At 47.1% G+C, this 26,358-nt stretch overlaps 1 protein-coding gene across 1 annotated transcript in view; it reads left to right on the top strand.

The window, feature by feature from the left end:
• Window positions 1-2,759: 2,759 nt before the first annotated feature.
• Window positions 2,760-26,358, top strand: part of robo3 (roundabout, axon guidance receptor, homolog 3 (Drosophila)) — an 80,908-nt gene continuing 57,309 nt past the window's right edge. Inside the window, 2 exon segments of the mRNA XM_034550729.1 lie at window positions 2,760-3,073; window positions 16,153-16,479. Of these exon segments, the coding sequence (XP_034406620.1) occupies window positions 3,016-3,073; window positions 16,153-16,479 (385 nt within the window). The 5' untranslated portion in view covers window positions 2,760-3,015.

Raw genomic sequence — 26,358 nt, 5'->3', positions numbered from 1 at the left:
GCAGAGAACTCGGGCTTCTGCTGAAAAACGATGACACACTTTAAATGCGGGCTGTCTCTGTGGTGATTAGTTGAATTAATGTCAAATATTTCTAACGCTTTTTAAATGCTGTTCCAGCAAAGATTTTATCTTCCCACTCCTCCGATTCAGCATTTGTAAATTCCAGTATTTTACTTCCAACGTTGATGTGCATCAGATGAGCTCACGACATGAAAAGTCCCTGACCCTCCAAACCTTTCAGATGAATTAGACTCCGTAGATCATAGAGGAGGTCGTCTTTTCACAGTGCTGCCAGGAAATGCTTAAATGCTGCGTTTCCCGTAAACGGAAGGCCTTTGCAATACATTCAAATGAACGGCAAAACAATAACAGCAAGCCTTTGTGTACAAAGAGAGCATCATTCTATGATCTATGGCTCAGCTGCGAGTGTGCGGCGCGGCACCGAACCCCTCTGACGGGCTGTCGCTGTAATTCAGCACCTAATGTGGATAATTAGTCTAAATTCATGGAGTGCTTGATTCCACTGACAGCTTCGCCAAACGTTTGACGAAGACACCATGGTAGCGACATCAGTCACAGGCGGACGGAAATGCAGTTAGTGGAGGGCCTCTTCATGTTTTATTCAATCACAGAGCGATGCTCAATTAATCAGTTTCTGCAATTAAATTAAACATGTACATGCATAAAACATGAACAAAAGATCAGGGGTGTTTAAGCCCTGCTCGGTTCCACGTGAACCCAACAATAGAGTATTTATGTTCAGCCCTCTCCAACCGGCTCTGAGGCTCCAGTGATGGGGAATCATTCCGTGTGCAAAAGTATGATGCATACCAGCATCCAATGCATTTCTATAAATGTCAAGAGCTGTGTGTTTACTAGGTCTGTCTGACCCCTAATATGTATTCAGTTCAACAGCCCTCTACCAATCACTCCGTACTGCTTCATTGCAGCTGCGTGGCTCCCTGTATGTCAAGTCTCATTGGCTGCAGTTTGCCGTATCTCCTGGCACATGTAATATTGCTTTTCACTTTCCATCAAGTGCAGGCAAAGCCGGCGCTCAGATAAACACTGACATGTTGCAGTGGGGTGTGGGGTTTTGTTTGTGTCTCCTGGTGCCTGCGGGACTTCCGTTGGCTGATTTGTACACGTGGCACCACAGTCGATCAAAGGCCTTTCACATGTAAGAAGACATTTGCATTTGGATTCATACTGCCGCCAACATAGCTTATGCCTCTGTGGTTAGATAACAGCTTTGAGATACATGTTGACATTTCCACCACAGTGAATTGTGCAATTTCAATTAAATGAGGTTGTTCCTAAACAGATTCAATCCAAGGGCCTTGGACAGCTGTCACATTTCCTGAAAAGCCAAATAGGATTATATGTTATGTTACGTGCGACTGTGGCTCGGTGGAAGAGCAGGGCCGTTCTTCTATTAGAGCGTCGGTGGTTCGATCCCCAGCTCTGCTCGATGTGTCCTTGGGCAAGACACTTAACACCTGTTCCTCCCGCAGACTGCATGGCTTTGAAAGGGTGTGAATGTTAGTTAGTCCTGATGGGCAGGTGACACCTTGCATGGTAGCTCCTGTATTCAGTGTATCAATGGTTGAATGAAATGTAGTGTTGAGTGGTCGGAAGACTAGAAAAGCGCTATACAAGTAAAGCCTATTTATGTTTTCATGAAAATATTAATATTCATACCCTAAATGATTAAAATGTGGTGATGGTGATGTTCTCTTCCACGTCCTCTCCTAGAGTTGAATACTTTTACAGCGTTAAAGAGAAGTGAAAATAAAATCCATTACGGCCCAGCTAACAATAAGAATGCTGTAAACATGTGGCCAAATTGAAATAAACAAGTCAATAACATACAAGTAGGCTATGAAGTTTGAACCGAAACGGATTCAATTAATTGTGATAAGAAAGAGTTGCAGCATTTGATTAGTTCACATCTGTAGGTTTCCTGAATTCAGTATGTCTTGCTTTATTGTAAATATGTTTTATGTTTATGTCAGAAAGTGCAAAATAGTCTGTAAGATGCCTGACCAGTTCGAGTGCGCTGGCCCTTTAAGAGATTGGTGTGAGGATGGTGAAGCCACACAGAGTTAAGCCCCAACAAACCGGACGCGTTGTGAGTGTGCCTTCAATATAATATCACCATAGGCGATGACATGCAGACACAATGAGAACGATATGAAATGAGCACGTGTAGGACCCCACAACTGGAATCATTAAGATTATTAAAACAACGTTCCTCCTTTCCTAATGAGTGTCGAGTGTCCGGAAATGAATAATACAGTTTGTAAATATCATATCTACATATGTGCACTTAGCTGTGGCAATGAAACAAGCTGTGATAGTGATCGACTCGGGATTCGCGCAGCGTTCTCATTGTTTCACCATAGATTGAGTTTATTTAAATAAATCGCTACATACGTCGTTTACGCGTCGCGTTAGTAAAATCGTAGTTTTATTTTGAAAGCAGGACCGGAAACGACCTCTCCCACGGCCCGGGTCTTTACCCCAGTGTGTGTCGTCTCCGGGAGCGTGCGGTGTTGTGACGAGGCCGTAGTAATTCATTCCGAGTAGCGGAGCAGGGGGAGAGGAGCAGAGGCCGGAAGGAGCGCTGAAGCCGTGACTTTAAAGTTGACGCTGTTTCCTCTCTGCGCGAGGACCCCGCACTTTGAGGCTCAGCCGCCCGCAGCGGAGCGTGGTGGGAGGGTTCCCCCCGCGTGAGACGGGACGGGACGGGACGGGACGGGACGGGACGGGTCCGACCGGGCGCTGCCTGCCATCTCCGCTCATCACCTGCGGCTGGCTGTTTCACGGACCATTCGCCGGGTTGCAGACGTATCAACAACAACAACAACAACAACAACAACAAGTTTCAATGCGTGAACCAGCGGTTTAGTCCGACCGCGGCGGGATGCTGCCTGTGGAGTTGGGTGCTGTTTCCATCCCGTAGGGAGTCGGTGTGGATCTACTCTCTGCCGTGGACCCTCTGAGTGGATCATAATGGAGTACACGGCGGTTCCCCTCCTGCTGTTATGTGCTCTCACCACTTTGGCATATGGTGAGTTGAAATTGGCTGGTTGTTTTTTGGGGTTATGTTTGCACAGATGGGGCTTATGCTCCATATCAGCGGCTCCAACTCGGTCTCACTGACTCCCCGGGGGCTCTGAAGGAGGGGGTCAACACAAAAACAACCAACAAGAATGAATTAATACATGCAAATAAATAAATGTTCACTTCTAATTGTACTATTTCACGCCCCACTTCCTCGCCTTAATGTATGGACCACTAATATGTGAGCAATAATCCCCCCTGGATGATGTCATTTAAAAGGCCACTTAAACCCGGGCCCACCAGAGGGGCCCCTGTGCAGCTTTTCTGCGGGTCTTGCCCAAGGGACCGCGGATTCACACCAGCATCTGCTCCCCGCTGCGCTGAGTTCATATCCATCATCGGGCCTGTTAGGGGAGGACGGGTCCTCACAGAGTGTGGAACAGAGGCGGTGTGATGGAGCCGCTGCAGGGTACTGCAGTGTGTGTGTGTGTGGGGGGGGTCTCTCTTTCTGTTACTGTGATGGGTGCAAGCCTTCTCCAGATGCTGTGTTCTAAATGTTAAATGCATCTTCTATGTTTCCATCTGATTGCTCTCCTGCATTGTGTTGTGTAGACCTGGAGAACTGGCACAGGGATGCTGGGTAAAGATGTAGTTCCCTTGGGTTCAGGGTAAAGATGTAGTTCCCTTGGGTTCAGGGTAAAGATGTAGTTCCCTTGGGTTCAGGGTAAAGATGTAGTTCCCTTGGGTTCAGGGTAAAGATGTAGTTCCCTTGGGTTCAGCCTCCACTGAATCCCCACATGAGTCCACAGCTAAGCAGTCTTGTTGTTTCATTGCTTGTTTCTGATTCAAAGTCCTCTCACCCTAAACTGTGCGGGGACAAAAGCTAAAGCACCATCGGCCAGACTACTTGTAGGCTAGGTCCCCCTCTGGGACGTTGGACACCCGGCTCCATCATAGGCCGGATGCCGGATCCACAGATCCCTCATCAATCACAGATGCATGGCTGGTGGTTTTCGTCCCACCCACCTATAACTGTTCAATGTTCCACACAGAAACACTGCCATAGTCTGTGACAGCGTGGTGTCGTCGGGCCCGGACCCACTGTTGAGACTCCCCCTTTCTTTCTTTTATTTAGTATTTTTACAAGGCCGTAAACATTGCAAACTCAGCATCTGTAAAAGGGCTCCTTCAGTGACTCCAGATGCTCCTCTGAGACGACACAGGCTGGATTAAAGTGTTTTATTTTCACTTGAGCAAAAACACACCGGGGCTTTTTTTCTTCTTCTTTTCTTTATCCTTGAAATATTTACATTTGAATACGCATTTGTGTCACATTGATATTGGGGGGTTGATCTGTCAAGGACAGTTTGACAGGAGTTCTAGCTGTTGCTGGGATTTCATCTGTGACATTCCAGTAGGTTCTGTATACACATGCATCACTCATTTATCCTAAAACGACAACAACAACAACGTATCAGAAATCCTCACGTTTGAGAGCTGGAATCTGGTAGAAATATTTGGCATTTCTTGCTTGAAATATTGCTTAATGATGAGTCAAAATCGTTCTGCAGAATCCGCGATCAATATCCAGTCGGTTTGATTACTTGTTGCACGTTTGATCTCACTACTCAACGCTGGAATATCATTGTTACTCAACTCCTCGTGCCTTTGTGTCCAAGTGACTACGAGAGACAACAATTTATGAAATGAACCCAGTATACGGTTTGAGAACGAGACTTCTTCTGGAGCGAGACTTCTAATGAACACATCGGATCGATTAAAAGGTTCAATTCAAATGTCTCTGGGTTGTCTCTGAGCCTGCCGGTGGCACAAAGAAGCACCGTTAGTGGAGGTATCATGACGGAGAAGATCAGAACCAGAGATACCAAAGCTACCTTTTAGTCTCAGTCAATGCGACATACATTGTACTACGTGTCTGCTTTTCTTTCTCCGGCAGAGGAACGAAGCAGCCAGGGAGAGCTCTGTAGTCCCTTTCTGACACCTTCCTCCTCCCCCACACGCCTGCCCATCTGTTCATTACAGATCAATTAGCCCGTCAATAGCTTATGATGCACGACAAGCGAGCTGCACCTTCTGGAAGTGAGTCTTCGTTTGCTCTGACTGAATAACACCACTGTAAACGTCCTCTTCCTGTCATCGCGGAATCAGCAGCGCTAATCACGCGCTGGAATGGACGTTTGAAGCTTAGTTGTTTTGTTTTTTCTCCACAATTTGCTAAATTTAGAGGCGCGTGATCGAAAAGCCTGGGTTGCGCTGTGTTTTTTTGGTTCCTGCTTGTCACTGAGCCGCCACTCATTGCGAATCCCCGTGATGATATAATTTCACGGGCCCAAATATTCCTGACGCAACGGCTTGATGACGCCTCGCGGTGCATTAATAACAACTTATTTGTGCTTTGGACTGAAGCGAAATGCAGAAAAACACGTCCCCGCAGGGGGTTGTGATGCTCTGATATCGCCGCTGCACATTCCTGCCACACGGGGCCAAAGTAAACACACCATGGGTCAGCAGAGACTCCTCCCCCGGGCATCAGAGGAGAAGGAATGAGCCGGGCAGGGCCTCTATTCAGCAGCCAGCGCTGACAGGACACGTCAGCGAGTCCCTCTCCTTAAAGGTCTGGACGGCGAGCGCCTGAGGGGCCGGCACAGTGCCCCACATCGGGCTGCAGACAGATGGATGGCCCCCGGACATTAGTTCCAATGGTTCTAGGAGGGCGGACCCCTCTGTCGCGGGTCATAATATGTAAATAGATGGAGCGATGCCCTGTCGAGGCCGTAAACACCGTGGGATGACAGAGCGGCCAACCGGACCGTACAGGTCGTTGGTTTTGTGTTTGCATTGAGAACCCAAACTCTAGACGTTCTCCTCGCCACTGGCGAAGGATCAAAGTGGTTCGACGTCCGCATCAACAGCAGCAATCTGCCAACCTCGTCTCGTGTGTGTGTGTGTGTGTGTGTGTGTGTGTGTGTGTGTGTGTGTGTGTGTGTGTGTGTGTGTGTGTGTGTGTGTGTGTGTGTGTGTGTGTGTGTGTGTGTGTGTGTGTGTGTGTGTGTGTGTGTGTGTGTGTGTGTGTGTGTGTGTGTGTGTGTGTGTGTGTGTGTGTGTGTGTGTGTGTGTGTGTGTGTGTCTGTCTACAATCCACTCAATCATTGTATCCATCTTGGAGATGCATCTGCATTGTGTGGCACAGTGAACAAACAAACAAAACAAGTATATATAAGTAATATAAATGATATTTCATTAAGCAAATAACAATGAAATATTGGGCAAACATGATTCAGTCGAAAAAAATGTCATCATGCTATCCATAGTAATAATATATTATAAGGCACTAATCCAATTATTACCAGTAAATTCCTTGAAAGAGATCTGATACTTTTTGCTAAATTATTATTATGCTATATATTAATTCAAACTACCATTTCCAATGTCAACAAGTAGTCTTCAATTTCAATGAATAACGTTGTATTACTGTCTTCACTGCAAAGAGATGTTTTACTGCATTATCTACTTTGGCAAATTCAAATCAATCAATCAAAGCTGATTTATTCGTTTAACCCCAAAATGCAAATATAACTTTTCAGCTATTGTAATTGTTTAATTTGGAGAGCGATGAAGTTAATACAATAATCCCAATAGCTGTGCCTTTGGTGTCGGACCACCCGTCTAACAGGAGCACATGCTCTCCATCAAGCATCACTGACGAGACCGTCGGTCCGGTCTTCATGTTATGCCAGTTTCCTTCATTGTCCACAGTCAACAAAAGGAACTGGCACTCTAACGCCCGGTGTGAGGAAAGAGCTCACAAGGGATGGTTTTCAGCGCCGAGGATCGAGGTGATGCTGGGGGTCTGACAGCCGCTGTCATGATTTAGTGGCCGGCTTTCGAACTGACGGCGACAGCTCTCTCTGAAAAGTGACAGCTGCTGGAGACCTGTTATTGGGTAATGGGAGCGTTGATACACAACAAGTGACTTGTCCTCCTGTAGCGGCAGTTGGATGATTGACAGCCTGGATGTCCTGAAGGGAAAGCGCTTATTAAAGAAAGGAGACAAGGCAATTAGAGTCCTCTACTTGTTATCTCTTAAGTGCAGCTCAGTGATCGGCAGCTGGGTTTGAATCCTTAAACTTCCCCCTTTTACCTCGCTTTCTCCACTTCTCGTCTTAATTAGACTTCGAAACTATTGTTCCTCCGAATCCCTTCGACAGTGTGTGAGGGGAGCATTTATCAATTTGTATCTGTCACTGTGATGTTATCACGCTCCTAAATATAAGGGCTCTCGTCACCCCTCCAGTCACACATTGTTCATCTGTGATTCATATTAATTATGCTGTCATGATGTAGTCTCCTCTCAGTGCCTGCAGTGTATCATCTTCAAAGAACTTATCAATGAAACTTTATATTTTGTAACTTTTAAAAGTGGTTTCCATGTCGGCAACCAGGCATCAGCTTTTGGTTGGCCAAAACTGAACATTTGTATGTTTTGAGTATTAAAGACACAATGCAGTTTTGACGAATGTGACATGTGCATGACGTGTGTGTTGTACATGCTTTCTGTTCAGCTCAAAGCTGCCTGGATGCTTATGATGGCAACCGAGGCCAAGAGTTGGCTACCAGTCTCTCAAAAGCGTTGCCAGTGGCAAATACCTGGCAACCCTGACTGTTGAGCCCTGTGTAAGCACACAGTTCTAATTCATCCAAATAAAAAGAGGACAGAGCAGTTGTCTCTATCAGTCACTGTCCAATGAATACGTCTCTCATGTCCATAGTTTCAACTTCAGAATAAACGATGAGCTCACAGTTCAAATTAGAAACAACCCCCCTGACTTCATTCTTCAGCGGTACCGCGATTGTTTTTCTTCCGAGTTGTGGACTCAGGAAGTCCCGTCTGGAGCCTTTCCTCCACGCTCAGACGGACAGGAGCAGATAACTGTGTGTGTGTGTGTGTGTGTGTGTGTGTGTGTCTGGGCGGTCACACATCTAATAGGAGCTAATCTTGAAATATGCTGCTGTGGGACAGGAAGCCAGGGGCATTTCCCCACAGCTGTGTTAGGCCTCCCTCAACCTGTGGCGTGCCCGTCCTCCCCCGAGCGAAGGAGAGAGCACATACAACCTTAACGGACTGATCTTTAGCGAGAATAAATCACGCGCTCGGTGGCAGACAGCTGTGCTCGATACAATCTAGGAGTAAAAACTCGTCCATCTCTATGTTTTTCTTCAGTTTGCTCCCTCGTGAATCGTCACCACATTCAGATATGTGCTCTTCCACTGCCTCTTGTCTCTTCTTCCTCTCATCACGCAGAACACTCGCAGTGAGCTGTGTGAGTTTAGCCGCCACGTGCAGTTGCTGCTCTGCTGTTCGTTCAAAAGCAAATCCATGTTACTGGAAGTCAGACTGACGGCTCTCGGCAGGGTTTGTGATGACTTGAAGGATGCGGCACTGATTGTATTCATGTCCTCTAGCTTTTCTGAGAAGTTGCATTCAAAGTTCTCTGAATGCTTAAATATGTACATAGTTTAGCCGAGCCGTCGTCCGGGTCATGGATGTTGACATATGACGTATTCATAGCAGAAATGTGCGGCAAAAAAGTGGAAACATCCATGTAAAGGAGATGAGTTGTTTTCTGTATTTGGAACTAAATGCAAGTTAATCAACTCCCAAGTCTCTGGGCCATACGTAGGTCCATCCGGCTCAGCTCTGCTCCTGTCGGACCAGAAAAGACAGCCCTGTTTGCTCTCTATCGACAGCAAGCTGCTTCTGCTTCGTCGACTTGCCCACACATCCAGCCAGAACTCATTTCAGCTGCTCCGCCACGCTCAGAGGGAGCATGAAGCCGAGTTGTTAGTGGAAAAGGGCATTTCTTTGGAGCCGCCGTTGGAGGTTAGGTCTCTTTGCTCCCAATTTCCACAACCCCCTCTTCTAAAAGGGAGGACAAAACAAGAAAGAAGCACCAGCCCCTACTCATGAATCTGTTCAATGCCCCAAGAGAGACACCATTAAAAACAGCCAATTTCCTTTTGCAAAGTTGACCCTGCCCATTTAGATGCTTAGCATCAACACAGGCTCAATTAAGAAGATCGTCTCTTTATGGCTGGCACTTTGCATTCTCATGCGAGGGCCTCATTTGGTTCTCTCCACAGGGTCAGAGTGGGAGGCTGCAGAGAAAGCAGCTCCAGCCTGCCTCCCTCACTGCTGCCCATTTAACTATGTGCATTTGCAAATCAATTCCTGTGGTGGAAATCGAGAGGAGGAGGAGGAGGAGGAGGTAGAAAAGCTGTAAAAACAACATACTGTATTCTGTGAGAGGGAAGCCAGCCCGCTAAAAAGAATTGCAGATTAGGGGGAGAAGTTGTTGAATTGTCTTTGATCGTCATCTTACACCCTTCCCCTCCCTCCCCCATCCCTTCTTTAAAGATGATAAAGCTCAGTCTGCTCACCAGGTTTATTGTACTGGAAGTTGAGCTTAAAAATACTTTTCTTTGCCATTAACAGCTATGTCTTTTTTAAAGTAGAATTGGGTGGGAGGCTGGTTATCTTGAGTGCAGGGTGAGGGTTAGCTCAGCTTAGCCTTAATTTGAGTTGCTAAGCCAGAGCATGGCTTAATCTTTCTTTTTTACCATAACTCACCACAGAGTGATAAGGAGGGCAGGCTTCTGATGTACGGCGGGGTCCTGATTTATTTGGTGCCGAGTGAAAGGCGTGTCTCACCCAGTCTGGGGCTCAGGGGCTTTCTGTCCTTTTCTCCCTGCGGAGCCGTAGGGAACCGAATGCACCTTCCATGAGCTGGGGGTTTTGGCTCGGGGGGCCGTAGGGAACCGAATGCACCTTCCATGAGCCGGGGATGTTGGCTCGGGGGGCCGTAGGGAACAGAATGCACCTTCCATGAGCTGGGGGTGTTGGCTTGTGGGGCGCAGGAAACAGAATACACCTTCCATTAGCCGGGGGTGTTGGCTCGGGGGGCCGTAGGGAACCGAATGCACCTTCCATGAGCCGGGGATGTTGGCTTGTGGGGCGCAGGAAACAGAATACACCTTCCATGAGCCGGGGGTGTTGGCTCGGGGGGCCGTAGGGAACCGAATGCACCTTCCATGAGCTGGGGGTTTTGGCTCGGGGGGCCGTAGGGAACCGAATGCACCTTCCATGAGCCGGGGATGTTGGCTTGTGGGGCGCAGGAAACAGAATACACCTTCCATGAGCCGGGGGTGTTGGCTCGGGGGGCCGTAGGGAACCGAATGCACCTTCCATGAGCCGGGGGTGTTGGCTCGGGGGGCCGTAGGGAACCGAATGCACCTTCCATGATCCGTGGTGTTGGCTCGGGGGGCCGTAGGGAACCGAATGCACCTTCTATGAGATGGGGGTGTTGGCTCGCGGGGCCGTAGGGAACCGAATGCACCTTCCATGAGCCAGGGGTGTTGGCTCGCTGGGGCGTAGGGAACAGAATGCACCTTCCATGAGCGAGGGGTGTTGGCTCGCTGGGGCGTAGGGAACCGAATGCACCTTCTATGAGATGGGGGTGTTGGCTCGCGGGGCCGTAGGGAACCGAATGCACCTTCCATGAGCCAGGGGTGTTGGCTCGCTGGGGCGTAGGGAACAGAATGCACCTTCCATGAGCGAGGGGTGTTGGCTCGCTGGGGCGTAGGGAACCGAATGCACCTTCTATGAGATGGGGGTGTTGGCTCGCGGGGCCGTAGGGAACCGAATGCACCTTCCATGAGCCGGGGTGTTGGGTCGCTGGGGCGTAGGGAATAGAATGCACCTTCCATGAGCCAGTGGTGTTGGCTCGCTGGGGCGTAGGGAACAGAATGCACCTTCCATGAGCCAGGGGTGTTGGCTCGCTGGGGCGTAGGGAACCGAATGCACCTTCCATGAGCCGGGGGTGTTGGCTTGCGGGGGTGTAGGGAACCGAATGCACCTTCCATGAGCCGGGGGTGTTGGCTTGCGGGGGCGTAGGGAACCGAATGCACCTTCCATGAGCCGGGGGTGTTGGCTTGCGGGGGCGTAGGGAACAGAATGCACCTTCCATGAGCCAGGGGTGTTGGCTCGCTGGGGCGTAGAGAACAGAATACACCTTCCATGAGTCGGGGGTGTTGGCTCGGGGGGCGTAGGGAACAGAATACACCTTCCATGAGTCGTGGGTGTTGGCTCGGGGGGCGTAGGGAACAGAATACACCTTCCATGAGTCGGGGGTGTTGGCTCGGGGGGCGTAGGGAACAGAATACACCTTCCATGAGTCGTGGGGGGTTGGCTCGGGGGGCGTAGGGAGCAGAATACACCTTCCATGAGTCGGGGGTGTTGGCTTGGGGGTGGTTAGCATGCAGGACCTTCAGCAGTGAAACAGTTGGTAAGTAGGTGTGAGGGCTTTTCTCTTTGTTGACCTCGAGATCGAGTCGTTTTCGAATCCGACAGAACAAGTGCCCAAGGGCCTCACGGATTTCATGGCACGAGTCGGGCCATCATCTGTGCATTACACCATCTGTGTTTGGGAAATGGTGTCTCTGAACTGCGGCCTGGGGACGAAAGAAGGCAGATTTACATTTAAAGCTGTTGAGTCACCCAATGTGACTGGCTTGTCAAGCAAAATGATGTTCACAGCTCTCCATATCCCGAATCAGAAGATCTGATCGAGAACCCATTCTGCGACTCTTTTTATTCACTTCTCCGTCCCAGTTTTCCTTTTTCAATGATTAACTGTCCGGGGGCCTTTTGCCGACAGCAGCACATCTCTGATCTCATGCTCGGAGCGAGTTGACAGTCTGTCATTTGACCTGTGACTTCTGAGCAGGGGATTATTTCTGCATAATTGGAGCGGAATCGTTTTCATGCCAGAAGAGGCTGCATTATCATCACACAGTATCTTTTAATGCAAGACTTATTGGGTATGAAAATAGAGCAAAACAAATTCTCTATTTTAGGACTTTAAGTTTCATTTTCAAGTTGATCATTGCAGTCAGAAGTATTGATATCACTTTAAGTCCCCACCCAATACTAGCAGCATTTGTAGGCGGGAGCGATGTGTGTGAGTTACTGGGTGTTGTTCTACTGTTTCAGAGGAAGTCAATCTTCTCACTGATGAAAGCCCACTAGTGTGTTGTGGTAAAATAAAGCTGAGGAGGGGTGGGGGTAATCCACTGTAGATCCTTGGCAGGGGTTCTCTGTTTTAGATTTATATCAGCATCACACAACCGAGCCACTTGTTCTTCTCCCAGATGAGAAAAAGTTCTTCCTCAGCACTTTGTCGTCCTCCATTATAGAAAGGACATCGCAGCAGCAGTCTGTGCTCCCTGTGGTGGTTTTGTTCACATGTCATTCTTTTTTATTTGTTTTTCTGCACTTTTGTCTTGTGCACTATTTCTCTGTCACACTTTAGACCCCCCCAGTTATAATGACTTTGAGGTTGTTGGACAGTAATTCGATGTGTTGATGTAATCTACATACAGAGTGGACCACATTGGCCTTTTTGCGTCAGTTTTAGACACAGCAGAGGAGACGAGAGTTAATAAAAAGATCTTTTAAAAGCAGTGCTCTGTTTTCTCTGCTGGATTAATCAGCCATATAATTACACCACAAGGGAAAAAATTCAAGTGTTTGATTTTGTAGTTAGAGATACACATTTCCAGCTGAGGCAAGGGCCTCATTGTTTTCCAATTTGGCTGAATGGGTCTCCCATTTATTTGGGCTTGGATCTGGTAACTGTAAAGGCTATAGCATATTAATTTTCATATTCAGCAAATCATTCACTGGGCCTTTTAGCCCTGTGTGGAGAGACACATGCAGGTCGTTGTATTCATTTGTCACCCCTTGTCCATTTGCATTGTCAAAGATTACAGTAGGCCAGATAATACATCTTCACAACCATCGATGACTGACAGCTGTCAGATACAATGCTACAAGGGAAATCACACTTCTCTTTTGGCATGGGATTTTAGAAAGTAAATCATCTCATCTCAACGCACCGTTCTTGTCAAACACCCTCTCACAGTCGGGACTCCAGCATCCCTGCGGTTTCATTAGCTCACATGTAGCTTTAAGAGTTGCTGCCATCCTGCTGTATCACACCACAGCCCGGACCTAATGGGTCCTCAGAGGCTCCAGACTTTCCGACAACCTGCTCCAGACAGCCAGTCGTACTCTTCAGACTCCAGCTGTCCATTTTACCCAATTTGAGTTCCTCTTTTCCAGCCCCGGCCTCATCTCTACACTGTGGGCTCTGTAGCCGGGGAATACGACGCCGCTTAGGCATTCAAATGTCCTTGAGTTGTGTGGCAGTGGCAGTCAGTCGCTATCAACATGCGGATCTGTGCCATTGCACTCATACTAATGTACAGCCTGCAGCGGCACAAAGGAGGTGTGCAAAGATCCCTATCAGGACAGGGCTATCAGTGTAGGTTCAGGAGATGTCTCATCATCTTTGGGATCATTTCATCAAGACTAAGTTCACGTGGAGGAATCATCACATCATCTCTCAGAGCCGGTGTTCAATGTATTTAGCTCAGTCAACATGGTGGTCTGTTCTTCTTTAAAAGCCTTCGCTTTACATTTCCACATGGCTCCAACCAGCATGGCCTGTAAAATGTATGAGTCGGCTCTTAAAGGCTTTTCAAATAGTAATATTATTTACAAGTCTAGTACATATGGAGTATGTTTGTATTGACTGTCAAAAGCACATCAGTGGTGATATAGTATCCGTTTTCTAAAACTGTGATCGTCAGGAAATGCGGTATGGTTACTGGGGGGAAAGAAAGTAGTTTCACTTTCACTTTTGAATATTTTGTTTAAATTCATACACTGGTTTGGAAACGATTGAGCTGCCATTCAGCTGATGCCAGCTATAGCCCCAAGACAATAGACTGTACATTTCTAGTTTAAAAAAGAAAGGGACAAAGGCAGTGAAATAAACCTGTGGAAGGTGTATCTGATCACATTCGGCTGTGTGCTTGGATGGCAGACATAAACCCAGCTGCAATTTGAACCTAGATATAACTTGAAAGCCTCAATAGCATTTCCTCTTTCTTCAGAGAGTCCTATAGCTCCCTTTTGGTGAATGCTCTGCATTGAGAGCAGGGCCATCAGACGGTACTCTATATTCCCATCAGAACTTTAGCTGAGTTCTTAATCCCCCAAAACCTCACAGAGGATTTATCACTTTGAGGGCAGGAATTTTGACTGCTTTTCTTATCAGGTGTTATCAGGAAAGACTGAACCTTTGACCCTCTTCTCATTCATGCACCTGTGAGAAGAACCATTACGACCCTATTTGTCCTTTATGTTGGACCTGATTACACTGTTATACCTGTGCCCGAGGCACATTCCCTTCCCATAGGAGAGGAAGAACACAGGAAACAAGCTGCTATCTTGATGACCTCTTGGAGGTTTGAGAGTTACCCAAAACTTCTTCTTTCTCTACCTGATCAGAAGTGGCATTGTCTTCTTTTTTGTATTTATTTTTCAGTGTTCTCTGTTCACCCAATATTCTGTTTAATTCTTATTTAATGGATCAAAAGTAAGGGGACACCTGACCATCTAAAGCCATTGTCATTAATATGGAGTTGGACGGCCCGGAGCAGCTCTCTACAAGGTTTAGCCGAAAGAGTTGTTCGGGAGGTCGGGCACTGATGTTGGACAATTCAGTTTATTTTGTATAGCCCAGATGCACAAATTACAAACTCCCCTCAGAGGGCTTTATAATCTGTACACATACGACATCCCTGACCTTTGACCTCACATCGGATCAGGAACAACTCCCAAAGAAAAGTAAAAACACTTTCAGGGGGGAAAAGCATTACAGACAACACATTCAATGAATATGACAGAAATGTATGAATAATTAGTAGTAGGCATGGACCACGATCAAGACCTCCACAATCCATGAAACAGAAGGAGATAGAGAAAGAGGGGAGGCATCAATAGGCAGGAGGCAGAAGGCAGGAGGAAACCCTGCTGTTAAAAAAAACCCGTTAAAAATGTCTTTAGTTTAAAAAGGACATAAAATTCCCTGTTGCAAAGTCACGAATGCTGCAACAATCATCACTGGAACTAAATTAAATAAAACTAATTATACAAAAAACCTGGCAAGACTTCTTTCATATGCTCTCCAGGGGGAAATTCCACGTGTGCCTCATGGTGCTTCAGCTTGTGTCATTGCGTTTCATACATAATTGTACCGCCAACCTGCTGTCATTCGATTTGAAGGAGGAAGAGGAAAGATAGAGGGGAGGGGGAAAAAAGCAATTTCAAAGCTTGCAAATAAAGCCTGTGGGAATTACCACGTGTCTGTCTGCTTCTTTCTCTGTCTTCATTTCTTTCTTTCAATCAGACTTTCCAAGGACAGCTAGCGAGTCTGCAGGCTCTGACCAGAAACACAATATATAATGTGATATTGATAAGTAACATACAGAAACACGCAGTGCTTTGCATATGATTGTGCTCAATAGAAAACACCAGTTTAAATGTCCTCAGTATCGTGAGTTGGTATGTTTGATATCTGAATATTTCAGTGCCCCTACTTTCCCATGAGCTCATGCTGAGCACCGTTCTGCCATGGTTACTTCTCTCCTGCTTCCCCTCCACTGCCGGAGAATCTGGCTCTGGTTTCATGGATGCCGAATGAAGAGCATTTAATTTCACACGTCCTCTAGATTCATGTGTTGAACGTAACTGTCAGGTAATTACATTACATGCTCGCTTCGTGATAACATTGTGTTTCTCTGTGGCCGTTTAATTGTGCCTCTTGTTCACAGTGGCCAGAATGTTAAAAAAGGCTTTTCATGTTGTTCATTATAGTCCTTACTCTTCACATCTTCACAACTCTTTAAATACCCTTAACAACTCTCAATAACACAGTTAGCTTTGTAATCTTCTTCTCGATTGGTTGTCTGTCGGCTTTAAAACACCAAATGGCTCTGGTTTGGAGATATGTTGGCTGTAGCTATACCCCAAATTCCTTTCCCGTTGTCCTGTTGCTGACTCATTCATATTTCATAATCATGTTTGCACCATCAGAACAAAAAATGGTGCCCTATATGATGGACTCAAACTTCCTCCTTCCCCCTCCCTCTGCCCCCCAGGATCCCGGCCCAGGTTAGAGGATGCGTCTCCCCGGGTCGTAGAGCACCCGTCTGATCTGATCGTGTCCAAGGGCGAGCCGGCCACCCTCAACTGTAAGGCAGAGGGACGGCCGACTCCAATGGTGGAATGGTACAAAGACGGGGAGCGCGTGGAGACGGACCGCGAGGACCCTCGGTCCCACCGGATGCTCTTACCCAGCGGCTCCCTCTTCTTCCTGCGAATCGTACACGGCAGGCGGAGCAAACCCGACGAAGGCGTCTACGTGTGCGTGGCACGCAACTACCTGGGCGAAGCGGTCAGTCGCAATGCATCACTGGAGGTGGCAAGTAAGTCTTTAATTTTTTGCTATTCAGGCTTTGCTATTTGGCTGTGTGTGTGTGTGTGTGTGTGTGTGAGACTAGAACTTCTTTCTTTCTAAAGGAACCAATTTGAGTTTTAGACCTTCGGAGTGAGGACATTTTGGCCTCAAAGGCCTGCTTAAGGGTTCAGACATCTTTAAGGTTCAGGTTAGGTTTAAGTAACGGTTACATTGGAGATTAGGCATTTAGGGCCTATTCAATTTTTTATTTTTTACCCCATCTCTCGTTTTTAAGTGTCCCTTGCTTTTCACTAGACCCATGAAATGGGACGCCCTAAAAGGCTGCGATACGACATCAGTAGTCATTGGTGTATGTGTAAACAGACGCAAAAAGCCAGATATGACAGAAAACCCTGCCAGAGGAGCGGTAACAACTTTGCTGCTGGACTGCTGATGGCACTAAACGTCACTAAACGTGCCATCAGGGGGGAAATGAGACATGGAATTACATTAAATGCAGGGGTGTACTGGGGTTGGGCCCTAGTCGTGGTCAGTGAGTGTCCTCACAAAGAGAGAAGTTGTGTGTGTGTGTGCGGCTGCGATTGAACCAAAAAACAGAAAGGGAATGCTGCTCTGCGCTAACACACATGGGAAATGGCAAAGCACAGAGAATATGTGACGCAACCAGGACAGTAAAGGCATTGTAGAGGAAACGTAGAGCTGGAGACACGTCACACAAAGAAACATCATGTGTCATGCAACACAAGTCTGTGTACAGGCAAGTGAAGATGGGTGCTTGTCCACATATCAGCTGTCATGCATCATGTTGCTACGGCAATAAGAAACGCATTCAATCACAGATCGTTTCACAAGTAATAATGATTCAGCCGCAGATACAAAAGCAGAGGCAGCTTCAAAGGGCTCTCTGGTCTCTTATCATGGCCATTTCTCGGCTGAGTTAACTTAAGACCTGACCTTGGTGTCAGATCTCCTGGCAACTTGCACCCCCTTGCATCCTATCTCTTCCCACCCCAGAGAGCCTGGCCTCTGTCGTGTTACGACCTGGCCTGTTAATGTAGATGGATGGCAGCGAGCTCCTGCGAAGCGATAACAGTTGTCGCCACTGGACATAAAAGTAAGAAAATACAATAAAATGTTCTCGCAGGGGAAGGAAAGGCCACTTCTCTCTGGCAGATGATACTCCCTGAAAGTACGACGAAGTGGCGAGTCTCCATTCCAACAGACGCCTTGTGGTTTCTTCCTCTCTCTCCATGACGAGGCTGCTTGTGAACAGTGGCACTTTAGTGGAATGCAGATCAGGCCAATTAGATCTACTCGCCATTTCTTTTAGCTAGAATATCATTATGAAGTATATCTTTGTTTTGACAGCAGCAGCTGGACTACAAACGAGCTGCTGAATTATGGACGATCATTATGTTGATGTTGACAGCCCTGTCATTCAAAATTCAGAGCGTCTTTATCTCCTGTACTGTGACTGTTCCCCAGTGAAACAAAATATTTGAGCGGTTTAGACTCTGTACACAAGTCACATCCTTCACATTTGATTGGATGGGTAAAAAGTGGGCGGGCCTAGATACGGAGCTACAGAGGACTGTGACACATGCCTCCCCTCACTACAATTTACGGATTGGGGGATGGACGGACGACACAATATCATTGGTTGAAGTCGGTTGGTCCATTTTTGGGGGCGTTTCTTTCCTATATTTGTAAATAGGCGCTCAATATAAGCGGGGATGCGATCTGAAAGGGTTAAACAATATTAATAATTCTCTTGGCTTTGACTTTGCCTCGATGTCTCATTTTGTAATGATGTAAAAAACTCTGAACCCACAAGCAGAAATTCGGAAGGCACTAGAAAGTCCAAAATGAGAATGATGAGAACCAGTTGTGGCCCCTCAGGTGAGGGGAATGAGCTGATTGGAGAGCAGATGAGGTTAACAGGGTCTGCGATGACAGGGGGGTTACTGACCAGGCTGGTAAACCCAGGGCAAAAAACACGACATATCGTCACAATGCTGGTGCACTTGTGTCGAAGCAGCATTCTTTTAGTTGCTTTCACAGAAACACCATTCAATATTTATACATTTTCTCAAATCCCTAATATAATCCTCCCTTTTAAAACAGAAACCAGCTCAGGAATTTCTCATCCCACTAACACAAAGCAGCTGAAGATGAACGTTCCCCTTTAAAGAAAGTGTGTGAAACTCTAGACTCCTGTCAAACCCCTCCCGGACAGGCATCATATCTTCCTGAAAGGCTCCAGCCCCTAACTTAATAATGAGGCTGAATTTCCCCCGACGGCCTCCACAGGAAAACAGACCATGACTCATCCTCCATCCTCCATCAACTGCCGGGGATATGTGAGGTGTGCTCGTCACTTCTTTTAGATGTACCTTTCACCTCGCTCCTGGCCTGGTTAGATATCAGCACGGGGGAGTTGGTGATATAAGCCGAGCAACCTGAGGGTTGTGAAGCACGCACAACACAGCTGGTTAGAACAAGAGCAAAGCAGCAGAGGAGGGGCCAATGCGAGGGCTGTGCGATTATGATGACGACCACGATTATTCTGGTCTATATTGAGATCACCATTATTTATCAGGAATATTCATTGGTTTATTGGTCAAAACATTATTACTGTACTGCTTTCACTTCCATGTTAAGCTACATTCCTGCTAGGAAGTACAAATCTCTGCATTAATATATTCAGAGTGCCCCTCCCAGATGCATTAAATTATAACCACCGTTTTTACCCTAAATTAAATCAACAGAGCTTCACAAGTTTCTGGCGGCATGGCTCAAGATAAAACATCTCGGTTCTCCAGCTGGGCCGACATGGACTGGACCTCAGACTAGGCTCTGTGGGTTTGTTGTGTGTCTTTCGCAGCTGTCCCTCTGTTTTCCTGCATATCAATTTCTTTCCTGATGCTGTGGTCCTTCAGGAAGTGACATTCAAACATGCACAGGGAGGTTACACAGAACAAAACAGTGGCCAGTGCCAAAGCCGAGCCAGTGCCAGCTCTTAACGTCCCCCGCCCCCCCTTTCATGGCACCAATGGGACCGGAGATAAGGCCACGGGCACATAAGCCCTCAGCGAGGCACCAGAGCAGGCGCAAGATGTCGCTTTGTGGCACGGTGTCACTTGGAAGCACCGGGGTCAAACGGAGAGGGAGAAGAGTTGTGTATATTTGGTATCGGTTTGGGAGCCAACACAGTGGGAAGGGTGGAAGGTTTCAGGAGGTTTAACCCCTCACGGTCCATCTGCCGCAGGCAAGGGGGCAGGTGGGGTGGGGAAGGCCACTGAGCTGCAGTATGGAGGATGAACTGGCAGAATTGTGCTGACAAACAAACCTGACTGGATTGTTTGTCTGGAAGTGGTTTACTTCACGAGGCGAGTTAATCTCTTTGTGCGCTGAAGACTGAAGAACTCCTTCAAAGCTCTCGCTGCAGACAGCCTGTCGAGGCATTTCCATGAAGGATTGAAGCGGCAGTTGATGAGCGAGTCCTTAGAAGTGAAACCAACATAACACAACACACTCCATCATCTTAGTTGTAGTTCTGAAAGTGCACACAGTTGTGGATTTCGGCTTTGAGGTTATCTGTCACCTGCAATCTGTCCTCTTGAAGATCAAACCCCTTGTGCAGGCTTAAAAGGTGGCGGTAGAAAAACTCAACATTTAGCAGATTCTTCATGGAGATCTTCTGCTGTAGTCTGCTCGTACTTCAGTAGCGAGGGTTAGTGCTCCTCACATCCCACCGGTCACCTTGTCCTGAATGGAGCGTTGGCCAGTGGGAAGTTCCATTGATTCTTTTCCCCGCCTACATTTTGTGAAGACCCGCCCTTCCCTGCCTCTCGTACTCTAGTACCCTCCCGGGAGAATTAGGACCTCAACTCAGATGGCAGCCTTCTTGTATTGAATAACAATGTCCTGATTATGGAGGAACATGTTTCTATGCAAGTTGCCTATATGGGTGGAATCAAATGATCTGTTGGAGATTAAAACTGTGATGTGATAATTCAACTTACTGTTTACCCTCACGTCAATACGGCACATGCCACTTCACTTCAAAACCCCTGGGTGAGACCAACACCAACATCACCAAAAATAGTCCAATTAAGAATGATGAACATACATCGACATCATGCCAAAGTTTTTAAATGAATTATTATAACTCATGAACAGAGCTACTCATGGGACCTGATTGTCTTTCAGTGGAAAGTACTTAAATACTATATGAACTGACATAAAGACGGCTCTCAATGAAGTAGTTCAAAACAATGCTTGCAGTCTTTAGCTGATGAATAGACTCTATTTTGGTTGAACACTCTCATTAGTCCCTGGCACCTTTTAAAATGAACGTATATATTTAGAAATACTGCAAACAGGAAGCACACCCCACCCAACAGTGTGTTAATAAACCCAGTTGTAGAGCAACGCCACAAAGATGGCGCCCATAGAGCCTCCAAGTTCCCCTGACCTGTTCAGACCTCACCCTCCAGTCCGACCCAAGCTTTTCCAGAACTCCTCTCACACCAGAAGGTCACAGTGTCCTTTCTATAGCACAGACCATTAACGGTGACTCAGCGAGTTTTAATACACATTACATTCATTCAGAATGCTTCATACATTTTCATTAAGGTTGTCCCACTAGAAGTGTGTGCACACCAGTTCTTCCTTCACAATTAGGCCCTCAATAACTCATTAGAGATGGTTCTGCTTAGTTACATCTGGAACAGTTCCCACTTATTGTTGATGACACATCTGCCGAATGGGTGTTTGACGCATGAGTCCTTTCAAGCTTCAGTGGGTGGAGCTTAACCTCTCGCATGGTGGAGCTGGCAGCTTGCCGTAGTTATTTTGCATTTCTTTTAAACAAACATTGTTGAAAATGTGTCACCGGTGTCGGATGAAAAGAAGTGCGTGTGAAGATGTGTGGCCTAAAGTTCTACAGTCCATGCAGCAGTAAGCCTGTACGTTCCATTATCTTGCATTGAGGACGGATCCTGGACCACGTGTCCGATTTCACGCATTAAAAGAAATTATTTGATCCTGAAAACGCAAAAGTTTTGTGCCAGGAGCAGGTGCCAATTAATGTCAGAGGCATAACAGTCAATCAGCCACAGTAGAACTACCGGGCCAGACACCCCTGGGTGGGGGTTTGACATTCAGAGCGACTTCTTCGAGTGTTTTATACCTTTGACGTTTTTATTATTCCTGCTATGTTGCCAGCGCCTGGCTTTATGGCTCATGAATATTTAAGCTAACAGGGGAGTGGAGGAGGTGCTGCTTTCTCTAAGGTGCTTGGGGGCGGAGTCAAAGGCATTTCAAATGATGCTGACTGGGGTAGAAGGCCCCCCGGACCAAATCCGCATTCTTCTTGCTAAGGTCGTTTGGAGGTCGGGCCTTCGAGTGTCGAGATTGCAGCTGCCTCGTGGAATTTGGGGGAATAAACAGGTGAAGAAGTGATGAAACTCCCGGTCTTCCTCGTGTGGGCGTGCACATCCTGAAATCTTTGTAACGGGGGTCCGACCAACTTTCTCAACCGTCGTAATCCGAGACGCCAGTGTGGGAGAAACAGCTGAGCAGCACTGTCCTTTCCCTTTCTGTCTCCTTCACACACACACACACACACACACACACACACACACACACACACACCTCTCACACTGAGCCCTGTGTGCACAAAAATAATGGATTTCAGGGATTTATGGACTTGGAGATGGGGAAAGGATTTTGTGTGTTGGGGGTCAGTTTGGTGTTTGGAAAGAGTTATCGTAGGAGAGAAGCGTGGGCTGGTTGGCTCTGATACAAGAGATAAAGCAAACCCCCACCAGCTCCTCCCTGCGCTGGCCGTGCCCTCTGTCCCTGTTATTAACCCCGGCGGTGTGGAGCCATATGGGTTGTGATTGGAGCTCGGCGGTGCATGCGGTCAGACACAGTGGAGAGCAGTCACACTGATCTGTACATCTACACAGACCGTACCTGCAGGCTAAGTGAGCACTGACCTGCTGTCAGTTCCTGTAGACACCTGTTACTGGGGTGAATACTGGAGTATGTCAGTGTTGCTCTAACCAGCAGGTGCATGCTTTTTATAAAGTCCCCCAAACTCATGCCGTGTTTAAAAGAGGCTTTTTCCTGGAAGGAAAAGATGTCTCCAAGTAATGTTGGAATAAAGCCTTCAAGCGCCTCTCTTCCTATTAGCCTAAACTGTATAACTGTTATTTTTATCTTCAAACCTGCTCTCAAAGAGCTGCTTGTAGCTGTTGGCCTTCACTTCTGCTTTGAATGAGCTGATTTTATCTGCTCAGCTGTTACGAGACTCACGATTTTATCTGGTTTTGCTTTTAAAACCTTTTTTCTGAGTCTGTCAGTCACCTGTTAACCTGTCCAACATTTAAACTGAACCTTCCGAGTTTCTTTTCTTATAATTCTTCTAGAATCAGTCCTTAGATGGCTTTAATGAGCAGTGCTCACATTATTCATTCACACCTATTCAATTCAATTCAGTTTATTTTGTATAGCCCAAAATCACAAAGGACAAATTTTCCTCAGAGGGCTTTACAGTCTGTACACTAATTTCATCCAACTTTATGAATCCTAGCCGGTAAGGAGAGCTCTCTTATTGATGATTCATCACCTTATCTATGCATTTAACCACATCAACATCCTTGCTGCTAATATTGATCACAATATATTTTTGGATGGCAGTCAGTGAGCGGTGGAGCCCTCCCTGCATCTACAGGAGCGTGACCATGTTTCCCCCAGCTGTCCGAAACACTTGGCCCTTCACACCCATTTGTCAAGTCTCGTTTCCCTGCTACCTCCTGCACACGTCTGCTTCATTCCAGCGGAGACGTCCCGTGGAGCCCTGGATGTGTGCGTGCTCGTGCTTCATTGTGTCCGCGCATGAATGGATTTGTGTGCATATGCATTTGGCCCGCTGAGCCAGGAGGGAGCGATACAGCAACACCATCACCTCTCACGCACTCAACTCTTCGTTCTCAGTTGCTCGATGATGCTTCCGTCTACGTTCGTGAGCTCCGAGCTGTGCTCGTGCTTCACTAATGGGATTGCAGGTCCCAGCCTCGTGGAGGACAGAGCCGGTGGCCGTTCTGGTCTGAAGCGAAGGGGATCAGATGGCCGGAGTGCCCCCCCCTGTATGATCCGTCCGTCTGCTGGACCCACCAGCCAAACCCTCCTCCAGAGGATAGCCATGAATTAATTAGACCATACTAAAGACGAGTGCGACCAGTACTGTGTGTGTGTGTGTGTGTGTGTGTGTGTGTGTCATAAAGGGTCAGTAGGACAAAAGCAGAAGGATGAGGGGTGGGGGTGGTGGGAGGAGAGGCGTTGACAACAGGTGGTCTGAGGAAGAGCTTTAACCACCTCCCCCCCTTTAACGACAGTGCAGCTCAGGGGCCGTGGAGAACAATAAAGGCCCCTTGCTCCAGCCCCCCCCCCCCCCTATTATCTCTGTGAGCTGTTGATCACAGGCGCGGCCCTGCCAGCCCCCCCCCCCCCCCCCCCCCCCCCCTCATTGGTCATTTCCTAGAGGTTTTTGCCCATGTCCTGTCTTTGTGAATGTGTATTCATATGTATATGCTCAAACATAGAGCAACATTGTAAGTCCTGGGAACTATGGATGCACCAGGAATCTTTTATTGCTCAACATGAACTCATTTTCATATGTTATGGACTATAAAAGTAAAAGAATGGAAACAATTAGTTTTTTGTTATATCCACACCATGAAAATATAAAAGGTGTTTTGTATGCTTTTTTTTCTATGAAGAATCTTGATTACAGTGTAATTAATGGGGATTCATTAGTCATGGTCTTACAGAATGCAATGAGCCCCTGTTTGGGCCCATTTGGGCCAACAATAGCCCTCTGGCAACACTACCCAAGGGGCTGAGTGGTTGTGGAGTGTTGCCTCTGGGTACAGAGCAAGAGAAAGAAATGCAAACCAGCGAGACCAGTTGGAAGCCTTCTCAGACACAGACAACTCGCAGCAGTTTGTTCTGCTTTGGGGCAGCGTTATCACGCCGGGGCTTATTTGAAAAGGGACCAGGATGAACCTTTTTTCCCAGACTGCTTTGCATTCGGCAGCTGCACCCCTGCTGCACCAATGTAGCGGCCTCATTGAAATGAATGAGGAGCCTGGTTTATTGTTAATGTATTGCTAATGTCGGCCTGAATGCGCCCGTAGGGGGCATCATGATGAAAGGCAGCCAGTAAGACATCACCAGAGAAAGTAGAACAAAAGCCAACCGTAGTGTGATGAGATGCAACAGAGAACGTAACACAGATAATAAACACCACAACGGAGGCAAATGGCAGACGGGTGAGCACTGGGGGGTGGGGGGCTCGAAAGAAATCCATCAATTCATCAAATAACAGGAGAAGCAGGACACATCTGGGGAGTTTCAGGTGCCGTTAATGACGGACAGGCCAACGCAATCAATACGCAGTTCAAAGGAATCAGTCGGAGCACCAATACAGAGCGGATAAAAGAGTGAGGACATCAAAGCAACAGAGGGAGAAGGAGCTGGTGGTCGGCTGTTATCGAGCAGGACGATCAGACGAAGATGGTAAATGGAGCCTTCTGAGAATCCCATTGGTCTACGGACAGCAAGTTGTCGGTGTTGAACCAATCAGCTGTGTACAGTAGCTGCAGGACGCTCGGCTGCACTCACTGGACGTCTCACAGGGTTTCATGCCGTTGTGGAACAATCCAGTGTAATTATTTGAGTCCACTTATTCTGGCAATTGGAAAACTTCATTAGACAACCAGTTCCAACTGGTTGGACTTGTTCTGATTGTTGAACTCATTCTAGGTTTTGCCAGCTCATTTAAATTACTGGGCAATTCTGTTGGTTGGATAAGTCACTTTATGTTGGTTATTTGGCTGGTTATTGTTGTCGCAGCAGGTTAACTGGCTCCACGAGTCAAACCAGAAATTGGACATTGCGCTCATTGGTGTCACCTTCTTGCATGGCCGCCCTCGAGCTAGAGCTGTGGCGTACGGCTTCATGTGATGAAGCATGTGGTTTCTATCGAGAGACATTGGTTTTCAAACCATTACAATGCCTTCCTTGGAGAGTGATAGTGGGGAGAGTCGGCACACGTGGGGAAAGAGGGCAGCAAGTAGCAAGAATCTTGCATCCACCATGTGGTATGAGCCAAACCACGAGAGACATTTAAGCAATGTTTTCAACTCACTTCAACTTTGATGCTGCATCTAATAAGCACTTGGTGGAAAATTAGTATTTGAGTGGCAGAAAATATCAGTGTATTCCAAATCACTGGTGGTGAATGTTACATTAGCATTATGTAAATGTGAACGGTTCCCCTTCTGCATGCGAATGAGGGGCTTATTCTCTTCCCGTGTATGTGGAGGACTACAGTTTGCTGCAATCGTGTCAGGAGCAGCATCCTGAGCTGTGACGGCATGTTTAACACGACAGACTGCTTAATCTTTAATGTCATCCTCGCTGGATGTACCTAATGTATCTCTGGAGTCTCACCTTTCCAATTCCTTGACGGGTAACGGTAAAGAGATGCGGTCCCTCAGCTTGAACTAACCTTTGGAACGTTGCTATCGACAGAAGCATTCACCCTCGAGTATTTGGTATGGACGAAGTCATTCTGGCGCCAGCTCTTTGTGGGGTAAAAGTTATTCCAGGGGGATTTAGGTATATTTGACCTGTCTGCAAATGGTAAATACGAGGGCAAACAGCTGTGGAAAATGCTTATTGATTTCCATTCGCGTGTATTTGTACAAGATTCATTTCTCCTTAAGGCCCCCCCCCCGACTCTGAGTTATAAAAGGTCAGCGAATGGGGGCTTAAGTCATTCAAGTGGAGCTAAATGGATTTCTGCCCTAAG

This window comes from Cyclopterus lumpus, chromosome 14 (assembly GCF_009769545.1).
Source record: "Cyclopterus lumpus isolate fCycLum1 chromosome 14, fCycLum1.pri, whole genome shotgun sequence".
In the NCBI taxonomy this organism is placed as follows: Eukaryota; Metazoa; Chordata; class Actinopteri; order Perciformes; family Cyclopteridae; genus Cyclopterus; species Cyclopterus lumpus.
This window is presented reverse-complemented; position numbering and strand designations above follow the sequence as displayed.